The 13632-nt window shown below is 36.2% G+C and overlaps 1 protein-coding gene across 1 annotated transcript in view; it reads right to left on the bottom strand.

Moving 5' to 3' along the window:
* FAF1 (Fas associated factor 1) overlaps positions 1-13632 on the bottom strand; it is a 534086-nt gene that overhangs the window by 285235 nt on the left and 235219 nt on the right. Inside the window, exon 6 of the mRNA XM_024119653.3 lies at positions 3159-3250. Coding sequence (XP_023975421.1) covers positions 3159-3250 — 92 coding nt within the window. The remainder of the gene's footprint in view (positions 1-3158; positions 3251-13632) is intronic.

The raw sequence follows: 13632 nt of genomic DNA, 5'->3' as shown, positions 1-13632 counted from the left end.
CTAGAAGGACGAGAGATGATTAGCAGAAAATGGAAGCTTGAAATTAGTATTTAAGAATTGTTTTAATTAAATGACAACACCACAGGAAGATATGGCTGACATAAGACGGGAAAAAAGATCACTGTAGAAAATAAGTTCAAGGAACTGAGAGGCCAAGGTGTTAGAAGAATCTTTCCTATTTTTCCCTACCAATTTCAGGTCTCTTCTATTCATCTGCCAATTCTCAAATATAACACTAAGAATCAGAATTGCCTTTTACTTTCTCCTTTTTAGATTATAAATTAGGTTGCAAATTACAATAAGATTCGCATGAATCCACCAACTATAACAAAATTTTGCAAAAACAAATCAATTTGATTCATTATGGAGTTTAGTGCAGAGAAATTTTATGTCTCCCATATTTGATAATATGATGTGCTTTATAACTCAATACTAAATTACTTTTGGACTCTATTATATAGTTAAGATGTCAAAAATTATTTTTATTTGATAAAACACAAAATGAAAATCAGAAGTTAAAAATAATTATTACCATTAGCTTTTAAAATTCTGTATGGATTTTTTTTTTAAATTGTCTCCCATGAAATCAGAATTTAAGATATACATCACACACAAAAACAGAAAAATTATCTCTAGTTTTATAGAAAGATATATTAACACACCTAAAAGAAACACACCTTGACCTTTTAGTTAGATTTTAATAAAATGTGCCCTAATATAACTTTTTCATCAAATGTGCCCTTTATAACTTTTTCCAGCTTTCAAGCAGGAAAGCTATAATGCCCCTCCTCTCACTAGCCAGATAGACTGTGCTTTGTGTCTTTTATTTGGCTTTGATTTTTTATGTCTTTCTTGTTGTTCCAACACAGGAAAAAGCATTACTGTAACTTGCTAAAAATCCATAAAGCCAACTAGGGAAGACTACTTTAGTGCTATATAAAGTACTCATTCTCAAATAAACACTGTATTTCAGAAGCACTGTAGGCCCCTGCCTGCCTAGGGACTGAGGAAGTGGCAATCAAACTAAGGTCAGCCACATGGCAATGAAGAACATTTCCATTAGCCCAGGAAGACATTTTGATAGATCCATTTAATCATGTTACTGGAAAGCAATAGATTATAACCAATGATGTCTCTTACCTACTTGTAATTATGTGGATTATATATTGGATGACAGTGATTACACTCTGTTAACTAACCTAAAAAATAATATCCTACATGACTAGATACAGAACCCATACCTATAATCTCATCTGGTATTTATATCAACATTACTATAAACACGAGGAATACAAGTACTGTTTGGCTGTTCGTAATAGTATGCAAATACAACTTCCCATTAATATATGATCTGAACATAGAAGATAAAGAGCAACCCAAGAAATCTTTAAATTCTTAGCCTAAAACAAACCTTTAACAAATTATGAGATACAATTATATTAGATTTAACTTTTTTCAGTTCAGTGATTTCTACTTTGGTAAAGGGAATTTAATTTTCTTTTTGCTACTATCCACCTGTGATGGTATGACCTATTAAGACAAATACATTTGGTTTTCTTCCCCACTTAGAGCTCCTAAAATCTTTGGAATTTTTTAAGTGAGAAGAGTGATAAAGGTGAAAAAAGAGAGGTCTCTTGTTATTCATAATGAGCCCCTTTCAACCACACCTGGGTTTGCTAAACAGATGATGTTTGGAAAACCCCTCTAGAGAGAAGCTGGTTGTCAGGGGAGCCAAGCTCATGATTAGAGGACTGGACCTAATTTTAGCCTGCACCCCTGCCTCCAGCAAGGAGAGAGGAGCTGGAGGTTGGGTTAATTACTAATAGCCAATGACTCAATTAATCATACCTCTGTGGTGAGCCTCCATAAAAAATCCTAGCTGAAGAGCTTTGGAGAGCTTCCAAGTTGGTAAACAAGAATGCATTCGTGTCCTGGAAGGGTGGCACACCCCAAACATTACAGGCACTCCTGTGCTCGAGACCCTTTCAGATCTTATCCTATGTACCTCTTCACCTGGCTGTTCATTTATATCCTTTAAAATATGCTTTATAATAAATTGGTAATAGCAAGTAGAGCATTTTTCTGAGTTCTGTGAGCCACTCTCACAAATTACCGAACTCAGAGGGAGTGGTGGGAACCTCCAATCTATAGCCAGTTGGTCAGAAGCACAAGTGACAACACAGACTTGCAACTGGGTCTGATATGGGGTCAGTCTTGTGGGACTGAGCCCTGAACCTGTGAGATCTAATGCTATCTCCAGGTAGGTAGTATCAGAATTTAGTTAAATTGTAGAACATCCAGCTGGGAATGAAGAACTGCCTCGTGGTGGTGGTGGTGGTGGGGACCCACACATCTGGCGGCCAGAGGTGTTCTGTGGGTAGGGTACTAAAGAAAAACAGGACTTTTTTCCTTCTACTACATTAATAATAAAGGTATTTGGTAGGTGGTGGGGAAAAATTGGACAATATTCGAAGTTTAGGAACACCAAGTTGTATTAAATAAGAGAAAATGTGCAAAAAATAGTGAAAATCTAAGAACAACTTGAACATAGTTCTGGAAGGATACTGTACTCATAAAAATATTACTCTTATCACTACCTTAATCATTCACTTTAGATCAGGTTGCTTCATCAGGCAATAATGTAACATACAATTAAACATTAAAATCATCTGATCATTCTATAAATGTACTGAGTTTCACTGTGATTACTGAAAGAAGAATGAGATCCTCTATTCCAAATAGAGAGAAAATCTTAATAAAAATTTTATATCAGTATTTTTCAAGCTGTATTCTGCAAAGCCCAAGAATCTTCCTCAAAGCTTTGCTTCTTTAGCCATGGGAGACAATGGAGTTCCAGTTACTCAATCTCTTCCCTCCAATTTCAGTTCTTCCCCTTCAAACAGAGAAATGCCATTTTTGACTCTTTTACATAATAGAGTTTTGCTAAAGCTTTTCTTTGTAAAAAGATTCCATCACTAAAATCAGACAAATAAATTACCCAAACCAAATAGTTTGAAACTTCATATAGTTAATAGCTGTTGGTAAGTTAAAGCTTCAACAAGATTGTGATTTGATTTGATTTTGATATTTATATACAGTAAAGCAACTTAACAATCAAACTTTTTGTTTCAGATTCCCAGGAAAAGTAAACACCTTACCCAGCATGACTAGATGATGAAGGTGGTGGCAAATCTGGTGTAAGAACATAAAGACTGTTGTTTTTTGGCAAGTGTAGTGATTTTAAGACCGTCTGAAAAACAAAAAATAAAAACAAATAAAAAATAACTATTGATTGTGCATTTTTAATCTTTTCCTATAATTATTAGAAAATTATCACTATTGTAGTTTGACTTTGCATCTTTTGACAACTTCCTAAATAGGATAATACAGAAGAACTATTGAATCCCCAAAAATCTGTCTCTCTCATAAATATCATAAGTTAGCATAAATATGAATATTAAAATAAAATACAAATTCTTTAGCTCATGAAACGATACAAATATATAAGAACACAGTTGAGAATCATTAATTTCTTCATTGAAGAAGCATATCCTTGCAACTAATATCCACTTCATTCAGGATCATTATAGCAAAAATTAGCGATGTAGGTGTTCAGAGATCATTAGACCTAGAAAAGATCATAGAGAGTACCTCAACCTAAAGACTTTATAGATGAGGAGCTGCAGCCTAAGAGGTGAAATGACTGGGATGAGATCTCTTGTAAGTGTTACCTAGGTCACTTAACTGTTAGGCCAGATAATTTTTTATTGTTAAAACACTTTGTCTGGGGTGAATAAACTACTCTTGGGCTACCTCTGACCTACTATCTTGATAACCACACAAAATTTCACCAAATTTGTTTGCCAGAGAACTCCTACATACCTTTCAAACTCCCAACTTGATGGTAAATACCTGCTAATTCAAACTTTTTTGGACAGCAAGACACATTAAGAAACACATTTTACATCTTCACGTCATAACCCAGGACAAAAATATTTACTCAGCAGATATTTATTGAGCCACCAATTCTGTGCCAGGAGTATTCTAAACACTGAAGATATAGCAGTGAACATGACAGTCTAAAACCCTTTATCTTCTGGAGCTTACATTTTAGTAGGAATAAACAAAGTAACCTATATAGTTGACTACTAGAAAGCGATAGTTTTCTTGACTAAACATAAAGCAGAAAAGGGAGGGTGAAGAATATGAGGTTGGGGAATTACGTAATTTTAAACTTGGTTATCAGGGTGGTTCTCATTTGGAGAATGTGACATTTGAGCAAAAAGTTGAAAGTGGTGAGGAAGGAAACCATGAACATATAGAGAAAAAGAATATGGCTGGCATAGGCAACAGCCGGTGCAAAATGCTTACTGAACAACAAGGAGTCCAATACAGCTGAAGCCAAATGAGTTCTGGTAGGAAATAGGTCAGAGAGGTTAACAGTGATGCTAGGAGATAGGTGAGAGGAAATGTGTTGAGACATTTAAGCTAATGTAAGGGCTTTGACTTTTTCTCTCAATGAGATCAGAAGCTATTGGAGTGACATTATCGGATTCATATTTTAAAAGGATCTCTTTGTCAGCTGTGTTGAAAATGGATGGGAAAAGGTTGACAAAGGAGGGCAGAAGCACAGAGGACAGTAATAAAATATACTAAGATAAGGATGATAATGGCTTATGTCATTGTGGTGGTAATAGAAGTGATGCAAAATAGGTGAATTCTGGATATATTCTGAAGATCACACGAAAAGGATTTCCTGACAGACTGGATATGAGTCAATAATGATCCTAAAGCTTTTAGACAACAAATGGAAGGATAAAGTTGCCGTAGAATGAAACGGGAAGACTGCAAATGAAGACCTCCACTTTGGTCATGTAAGTTTGAAATGTGTATTAAACATTCAAGTGGAAAAGACAAGAAAGCAGTCAGATATATCCATCTGGAATTCAGGGAACAGGTCTAGGGTAGAAATATAAATTAGAGATATAAAATTGACAGTGCACACAGACGACACTTAAAAGCCATGACACTGAATTTAGTAATGTGGTCATCAGTGACATTAGAAAGTCCACTAGCAGGTCCCTGCTTAGAGTGGGCTCAAGAGAAACTGGAGGAAAGGAATTAGAGACAACAAATATAGACAACTCTTTGGGGGAAGTTTTGTTATCAAAGGGACTAGAGAAATGGAGTGATTGCTGGAAGGGGAGGTGGGATCAAGAGAAAAACGGAAGAAATAACATCACGTTTGAATGTGAATGGTAACACTTTACTAGAGGGAAAAACTGATGATGCAGGGAAGAATTAAAGTGAAGGAAGTCCTTGATTTAGGCCAGAGGGAATACAGAATGTAATCCGAAGCAAACATGGAGGTTTGGTGTTAGATAGGAGATTGGACATGCCATCTAGAGTAACAGGAGAAAAAGAAGAGTATGTGTATAAGACGCAGGTAAGTAAACAGAGACCAACTTGGAAGCTTGTGGAAATTCTCTTGTGATTGCCTTCATTTAATCAGTGAAACAAAATAGGAAATGAAGTCATCAGCTGAGGGTGAGCATAGGGGAGAGGTGTTTTAAAGGTCTGAGGAAAAGATAAGTGTAAAATGGCCATTTAGGAGAGTGTGGATAAACCAGGTAAATATGCTATCACTGCCTAGCAACATTAGGGGGATCTCTAAAGATTATGGTTGTGAATTTAAAGATACACCAATCAGCATGATTTTGTTTGTCTCTAGTCACATTTAGCTGTGAGGCACAGAATAGACAGAGTTGTATTTATCCAGGGTAAGCATTTTTGTCAAGCAAGATCCATGAAGCAAGAATTGAGGCTACATGCAAGAAAGTGATTATAATGAATGACCATGGGATATTGCCCCCTCTAAGGAAGAAAGAGAGGACATGAAAGAGGTAATGATCACGAAAAGATGGCAGAAACAATGGATTGGAGGCCTGAATAAGGCTGAAGGATTGTTAGGGTTAGGATACTAAAGGAAGTGGGCTAGAAGGACGAGAGATGATTAGCAGAAAATGGAAGCTTGAAATTAGTATTTAAGAATTGTTTTAATTAAATGACAACACCACAGGAAGATATGGCTGACATAAGACGGGAAAAAAGATCACTGTAGAAAATAAGTTCAAGGAACTGAGAGGCCAAGATGTTAGAAGAATCATTTACAATGCTATATTACTAAGAATTAACACAGAGAGCAATTATAAACCAGGAACTAAAAATAATCAGAAAATGAGGAAGGATGTCTTCAATAAGTAGGTGATACAATTTTTTTTTACATGAAAGTCAAAGCTGAAGGTTTTTTAGAGAGGAAGGACTGGAAATGGAAATGAGGAACAATGAGAACAGACGTTTTACCAGTTAGTCCAGTGTTATGACGGCTACTGGAGAAAAGCAATTAACACTGAGAAGCCTACAGAAAAACAATGTGATCAGAAAGGCAGATTTCAGTCAGAGGTAGATGGTGAAGAGAATGTGCAGGGAAGAGGTTGACAATAAGAGGAATTTGGTTAATGATGAATAGTTCCACAGGGCATAGCAAAAAGGTTTCAAGCACTGTAAAGGAAAAAGAATAGAAACAGATATGGGCTGTGCAGAGACTATGGAGGTTTGAGTGAGGGGTGAAGTGGGAATCTGAGACTCCTTGCAGTGACTTGCATAAACAGGAGGAAAAGGCATAATGAAATTGGTTCTGGTTGAATCAAAGTAAATAATAATGTCAGGGCTGAAAGTGTTGGAAAGAAAGGTGGAGTAGATATCTAGGAACCCCTTTTAACCCTGCAGATGGAAGTAGGGACACCTGGGAAGGGCTGATGTTACTCAAGCATAGAACATAATGAACTTATTCTTGACCCCTCCATGAGAGGGCCCATCTTACTAAGGGCACAGTCTTCCTTCACAGGCTTTGGGACTTACTCTTGACTCATATTAGTTATTTCTTAAATAAAAAGAAATACTTACTCATTATTTGCAATACACTCTGACATCTTTTATCCTTTTTCTTTTAATACTGGCTATAACCCACTCAGTTAACTTCAAAATTCACTAATGGTTTGTGACCCATGGTTTGAAAATAAGACACTGTAGTAGGTAATTAATCATAACTTCACAATCATCCAGGAAGCCCTGAAGTTCTGAATCTTTTTGTCAAATATACAAAAGTCCTTTTGAAATTGATCTATGTTACCTTTTGAGAGTTAACGTGCAAACAAAAAAATAAACCACGTGTATACACACAGGAAAGTTATTTTTACCATTTTTCATCTTCCATTATTTTACTTTGAGGATTATTGATAACTGCTTGGTCTTACCACTTGATCATTACTGTCAGTTTGCCATGCCATCATCCAAAGATTTTCCACTAAACCTTTCTTCTCAAACCACATATGATATGATGAAATAAATGGATGCTTTCTTTAAGTCATTCAGTCATTCCACAAACATTTATTTGATGCCTGTTAATCCAGGCACTGGATATCTAATGGTGAAAGAAACAGACATGGTCCCTCTACTTGTGGTGTTGTGATGGGAAACGCTGGGATGGGAGCCATTTTATACAGAGGTCTGTTACAGAAAGTAACATTTTAAGCTGAGACTTGAAAGATGAAAAAGAGCCACCCATGTGAAGAATTGGGAGTAAAGCATTCCAGACAGTTAAATAGCATCTGTCAGGCAAAGTTATAGAGAACTTGAGCCTATTAGAAGAATTAAAAGGAGGTTTCTATGGCTGCAGCTTGGAAAGAGAGGGTATGAAAGGCTGACGATGAGGCTGTAGACGTGAATAGAGGGTAAATAATACAATACCTTTTAAACCATGGTGAGTAGCTTGAATTTTATTCAAAGTGCAATAAAAAGTTATGTTTTACCAGGAGAGTGATATAATTTGATTTATATTTTTAAAAGCTCATTCTGGCTCCTGTGTTGAGAATGCATTGGGAGAACCCAAGAAAAAAAGCTGGAGAAACAATAATGAAGCTATTACATTGTTCCAGGCAAGATATGCAAATAGCCTGGATTTAGGCAGTGCAATAAAAATACTGAAAAGTGGCCATGGTTGAGATATATTTTGGAGATAGACGCTACAGGACTTACCAAAGGATTAGGTGCTTTTGAAATTTTTTGAAAATTTATTTTATTGGGGAATTCCCTGGCAGTCCAGTGGTTAGGACTCAGCTCTTTCACTGCCATGGCCCGGGTTCAGTCCCTGGTCAGGGAACTAAGATCCTGCAAGCTGCACAGCATGGCCAATAAATAAATAAATAAATAAATTATTTTATTGAAGTATAATTGATTTACAATGTTGTGTTAGTTTCTGAGGATTAGGTGTTTTTCAAATGGGAAATGATTAATGCCCACATTTTTGGATTTAGCAATGGTGATACAGTTCTGCCACTTATAGTGGAAGACTGGAGAAGAAATGGCATGGGAAGGAAAATCACGAGTTCCATTTTAAACATGTTAAGTTAAAGACGCCAATAAGGTATGCAAGCATAAAAGTGAACTACCGATTTGGAGATGTGAATTCATAGAAGTATAACCTGGAAATATAAATTTGGAAGCAATCAGAAAATTAATGGCGTGGAAATAGCAGAAATCACCTAGGGAGAAGAGTACATAGAAATAAGTAACTGAAAATATTATTGATAACAAAGACTAAGTTCAAATACAGTCAGCCCTCCATATCCATGGGTTCCACACACAAGGATGGAAAATACTTGGAAAAAGAAAAATTCCAAAAGTTCCAAAAAGCAAAACTTGAATTTGATGCACATCAGCAACTATTTACATAGCACTTACATTGTATTACGTATTATAAGTAAATTAGAGATGACTTAAAGTATACAGAGGATGTGTAGGTTATATGCAAATAAAATGCCATTTTATATAAGAGACTTGAGCATCCATGGATTTTGTTATGGGGTGTGGTCCTGGAACCAATCTCCTATGGCTACTGAGAGACAGCTGTATTAGAACACATAGGTTTAAGAACATTTTCAACATGATTGCCTTTCTCTTCACAAACTACTGAAAATGCCATGTAAGACTGATTCACATCCACAGGTCTCTCAATAAATGAACGAATAAATGATATAGCTATGTAAACCAGTACATTTTGGTGTTTTACTTCTGCCAAAGTTGTTGATTTACTCAGTCAAGACTTATTTTTATTTTTTAATCCACGTTTCAATCAGAGCAGCCATAAAGCAGCAGGGATCAGTCAACTATGGCCTGTGTGACAAATTCAGCCTACTGCCTGCTTTTGGATGGCCTGTGAGTTGAGCATGGTTTTTACATTTTTAAATGTTTGAAAACAAATCAAAAGAAGAGTATTTCATGATATGTGAAATTATAAAAAATGCAAATTTCTGTGTCCACAAATATTGATTTGTTGTAACAGTCATGCTCACTCTTACACATATGGTCTGTAGTTATTTTCAAGCTATGACAGCAGAATTGAGTAGTTGCAACAGAGACTGCATGGCCCCAAAAGCCTAAAACATTAACTACCTGGCTCTGTACAGAGAAAGTATGCTGACCCCTAATATAGCACATCACTAATTTGTACCTAATTTATAAATATCTTGCCAACCTGAAATTTCTATAAATAACTTACTGAATTACTCAGAACATCTCCATATATCAAATGAACTCACATGTAAGTATTTATAAGCACAATGTCTACCAGAAGCAATTGACAAAGAATTGAACCAAAAGATGAAGATTCTAAGTTTCTGCCTGGTACTGAAGTACCAACTCAGTAAATACTGTGAAAAGATTTGATAATTATTTCTACCTCAAACACCTAAAACTCTGGAGTTAACTCATTTCTTTCCATCACTCCCCACTCTCTCTGTCAGAAAATGAGTAAGTGTGTGAAATACTTTATGCCTAAGGCTGCTACTGGGTCCTTGAGAATAGCAACTACTACCTTAAAATTGCAACACTTTGTACAAATTCTTAAAATATAACTCATTCCATGAACCTGACCCTATCCAAGTAAAAAAAGAAATACTCTTACCATTTAAATTTTCCAAGTTAAAAAAATTTCCTATTATCTTCTTTGTTCCATAAACACTGCTGGACATAAATATATATACTGTGTATGACTTCTTTCAGGCCAATAAGTAATTAATTGTTCAATAAATTATTATTCGAGGCTTTCCCGCTTAAGGCGGGAAATGAGCTGCCGACTGGAGCAGTGAGCAGCCTTGCTGAGCGTCAGAAGAGTGACCTAGTAGAGCCAATCTGCAAAGACTGGAAAGGAAGGGCCAGATACAGCAACTTTTTCATGGCTATAAAAGGGAGAGCTTGACATGCTCACACCCCTGGACATCTAGAAACTCTAAGGTGGGAGAGCCGGGTTCAGGACATTGGATCACTAGAGACCTCCGGACCCACGTAATATCAATTGGTGAAACCTCTCCCACAGATCTCCATCTCAACGCTAAGACCTGGCTCCATTCAATGACCAGAAAGCTCCAGCGCTGGACACACCATGCCAAACAACTAGCAAGACAGAAACATAACCCCACCCATTAGCAGAGAGCCTGCCTAAAAATAGTAATAAGTTCACAGACACCCCAAAACATACCACCAGACGTGGTCCTGCCCACCATAAAGACAAGACCCACCTCATCCACCAAACACAGGCACCAGTCCCCTCACCAGGAAGGCTACACAAACCACTGAACCAACTTACCCACTGGCGACAGACACCAAAAACAATGGGAAGTACGAACCTGCAGCCCGCAAAAAGGAGACCCCAAACACAGTCAGTTAAGCAAAATGAGAAGACAGAGAAATACGCAGTAGATGAAGGAGCAAGGTAAAAACCCACCAGACCAAACAAATGAAGAGAAAATAGGCACTCTACCTGAAATAGAAGTCAGAGTAATGATAGTAAAGATGATCCTAAATCTTGGAAACAGAATGCAGAAAATACAAGAAACGTTTAACATGGACCTAGAAGAACTAAAGAACAAACAAACAATGAGGAACAACACAATAAATGAAATTAAAAATTCTCTAGAAGGAATCAATAGCAGAATAACTGAGGCAGAAGAACAGATAAGTGACCTGGAAGATAAAATAGTGGAAAAAACTATGACAGAGCAGAATACAGAAAAAAGAATGAAAAGAATTGAGAATGGTCTCAGAAACGTCTGGGAAAACATTAAATGCACCAACATTCAAATTATAGGGGTCCCATAAAAAGAAGACAAAAAGAAAGGGGCTGAGAAATATTTGAAGAGATTATAGTTGAAAACTTCCCTAATATGGGAAAGGAAATAATCAATCAAGTGCAGGAAGCACAGAGACTCCCACAAAGGATAAATCCGAGGAGAAACACTCCAAGACATATATTAATAAAACTACCAAAATTAAATACAAAGAAAACATATTAAAAGCAGCAGGGGAAAAGCAACAAATAACATACAAGGCAATCCCCATAAGGTTAACAGCTGATCTTTCAGCAGAAACTCGTGCAAGCCAGAAGGGAGTGGCAGGACATATTTAAAGTGATAAAAGGGAAAAACCTGCAACCAAGATTGCTCCAACCAGCAAGGATCTCATTCAGATTTGATGGAGAAATTAAAAACTTTACAGACAAACAACAGCTAAGAGAATTCAACATCACCAAACCAGCTTTACAACAAATGCTAAAGGAACATCTCTAGGCAGGAAACACAAGAGAAGGGAAAGACCTACAAAAACAAACCCAAAACAATTAAGAAAGTGGTGACAGGAACATGCATACTGATAATTACCTTAAATGTAAATGGACTAAAAGGTCCAAGCAAAAGACAAAGACTGGCTGAATGGATCCAAAACAAGACCATATATATGCTGTCTACAAGAGACACACTTCAGACCTAGGGACACATACTGACTGAAAGTGAGAGGATAGAAAAAGATATTCCATGCAAATGGAAATCAAAAGAAAGCTGGAGTAGCAATCCTAATATCAGATAAAATAGACTTTAAAATAAAGACTCTTACAAGAGACAAAGAAGAAATACACTTTCTTCTCAAGTGCTCATGGAACATTTTCCAGGATAGATCATATCTTGGGTCAGAAATGAAGCCTTGGTAAATTTAAGGAAATTGAAATCATGTCAAGTATCTCTTCCAACCACATCGCTATGAGACTAGATATCAATTACAGGAAAAAAACTGTAATATATAAACACATGGAGGCTAAACAATACGTTACTAAATAACGAAGAGATCACTGAAAAAATCAAAGAGGAAATAAAACAATACCTAGAAACAAATGACAATGAAAAGATGACAACCCAAAACCTATGGGATGCAGCAAAAGCAGTTCTAAGAAGGAAGTTTACAGCAATACAATCCTAACTCAAAAACAAGAAAAATCTCAAAATGAACAACCTAACCTTACACCTAAAGCAATTAGACAAAGAAGAACAAAAAAACCCCTAAAGTTAGCAAAAGGAAAGAAATCATAAAGATCAGATCAGAAATAAATGAAAAAGAAATGAAGGAAACTACAGCAAAGATCAAGAAAACTAAAATCTGGTTGTTTGAGAAGATAAACAAAATTGATGAACCATTAGGCAGACTCATGAAGAAAAAAAGGGAAAAAGACTCAAATCAATAGAATTAGAATGAAAAAGGAGAAGAAACAACTGACACTGCAAAAATACAAAGGATCATGAGAGATTACTACAAGCAACTGTGTATGCCCATAAAATGGAAAACCTGGAAAAAAATGGACAAATTCTTAGAAAAGCACAACCTTCTAAGACTGAACCAGGAAAAAACAGAAAATATAAGCCCCCACCACGCTGATACCAAAACCAGACAAAGATGTCACAAGAAAAGAAAACTACAGACCAATATCACTGATGAACATAGATGAAAAAATCCTCAACAAAATACTAGTAAACAGAATCGAACAGCATACTAAAAGGATCATACACCATGATCAAGTGGGCTTTATCCCAGGGATATAAGTATTCTTCAATATACGTAAATCAATCAGTGTGACACACCATATTATCAAGTTGAAGGATAAAAACAATATGATCATCTCAACAGAGGCATAAAAAGCTTTCGACAAAATTCTACACCCAGTTATGGTAAAAAACCTCCAGAAAGCAGGCATAGAGAGAACTTAGCTCAACATAATAAAGGCCACATATGACAAACCCACAGCTAACATTGTCCTCAATGGTGAAAAACTGAAACCATTTCCACTAAGATCAGGAACAAGACAAGGTTGCCCACTCTTACCACTATTATTCAACATAGTTTTGGAAGTTTAAGCCACAGCAATTAGAGAAGAAAAAAAAATAAAAGGAAACCAACTCGGAAAAGAAGAAGTAAAACAGTCACTGTTTGCAGATGACATGATACTATACATAGAAAATCCTAATGATGCTACCAGAAACTACTAGAGCTAATCAATGAATTTGGTAAAGCATCAGGATACAAAATTAATGCACAGAAATCCCTTGCATTGCTATACACTAATGATGAAAATTCTGAAAGAGAAATTAAGGAAGCACTCCCATTTACCAATGCAACAAAAAAAATAAAATACCTAGGAATAAACCTACCCAAGGAGACAAAAGACCTGTATCCAGAAAACTATAAGACACT

This window comes from Physeter macrocephalus, chromosome 4 (assembly GCF_002837175.3).
Source record: "Physeter macrocephalus isolate SW-GA chromosome 4, ASM283717v5, whole genome shotgun sequence".
In the NCBI taxonomy this organism is placed as follows: Eukaryota; Metazoa; Chordata; class Mammalia; order Artiodactyla; family Physeteridae; genus Physeter; species Physeter macrocephalus.
The sequence above is the reverse complement of the archived record's forward strand: the minus strand, read 5'-3'. Positions and strand labels throughout refer to the sequence as shown.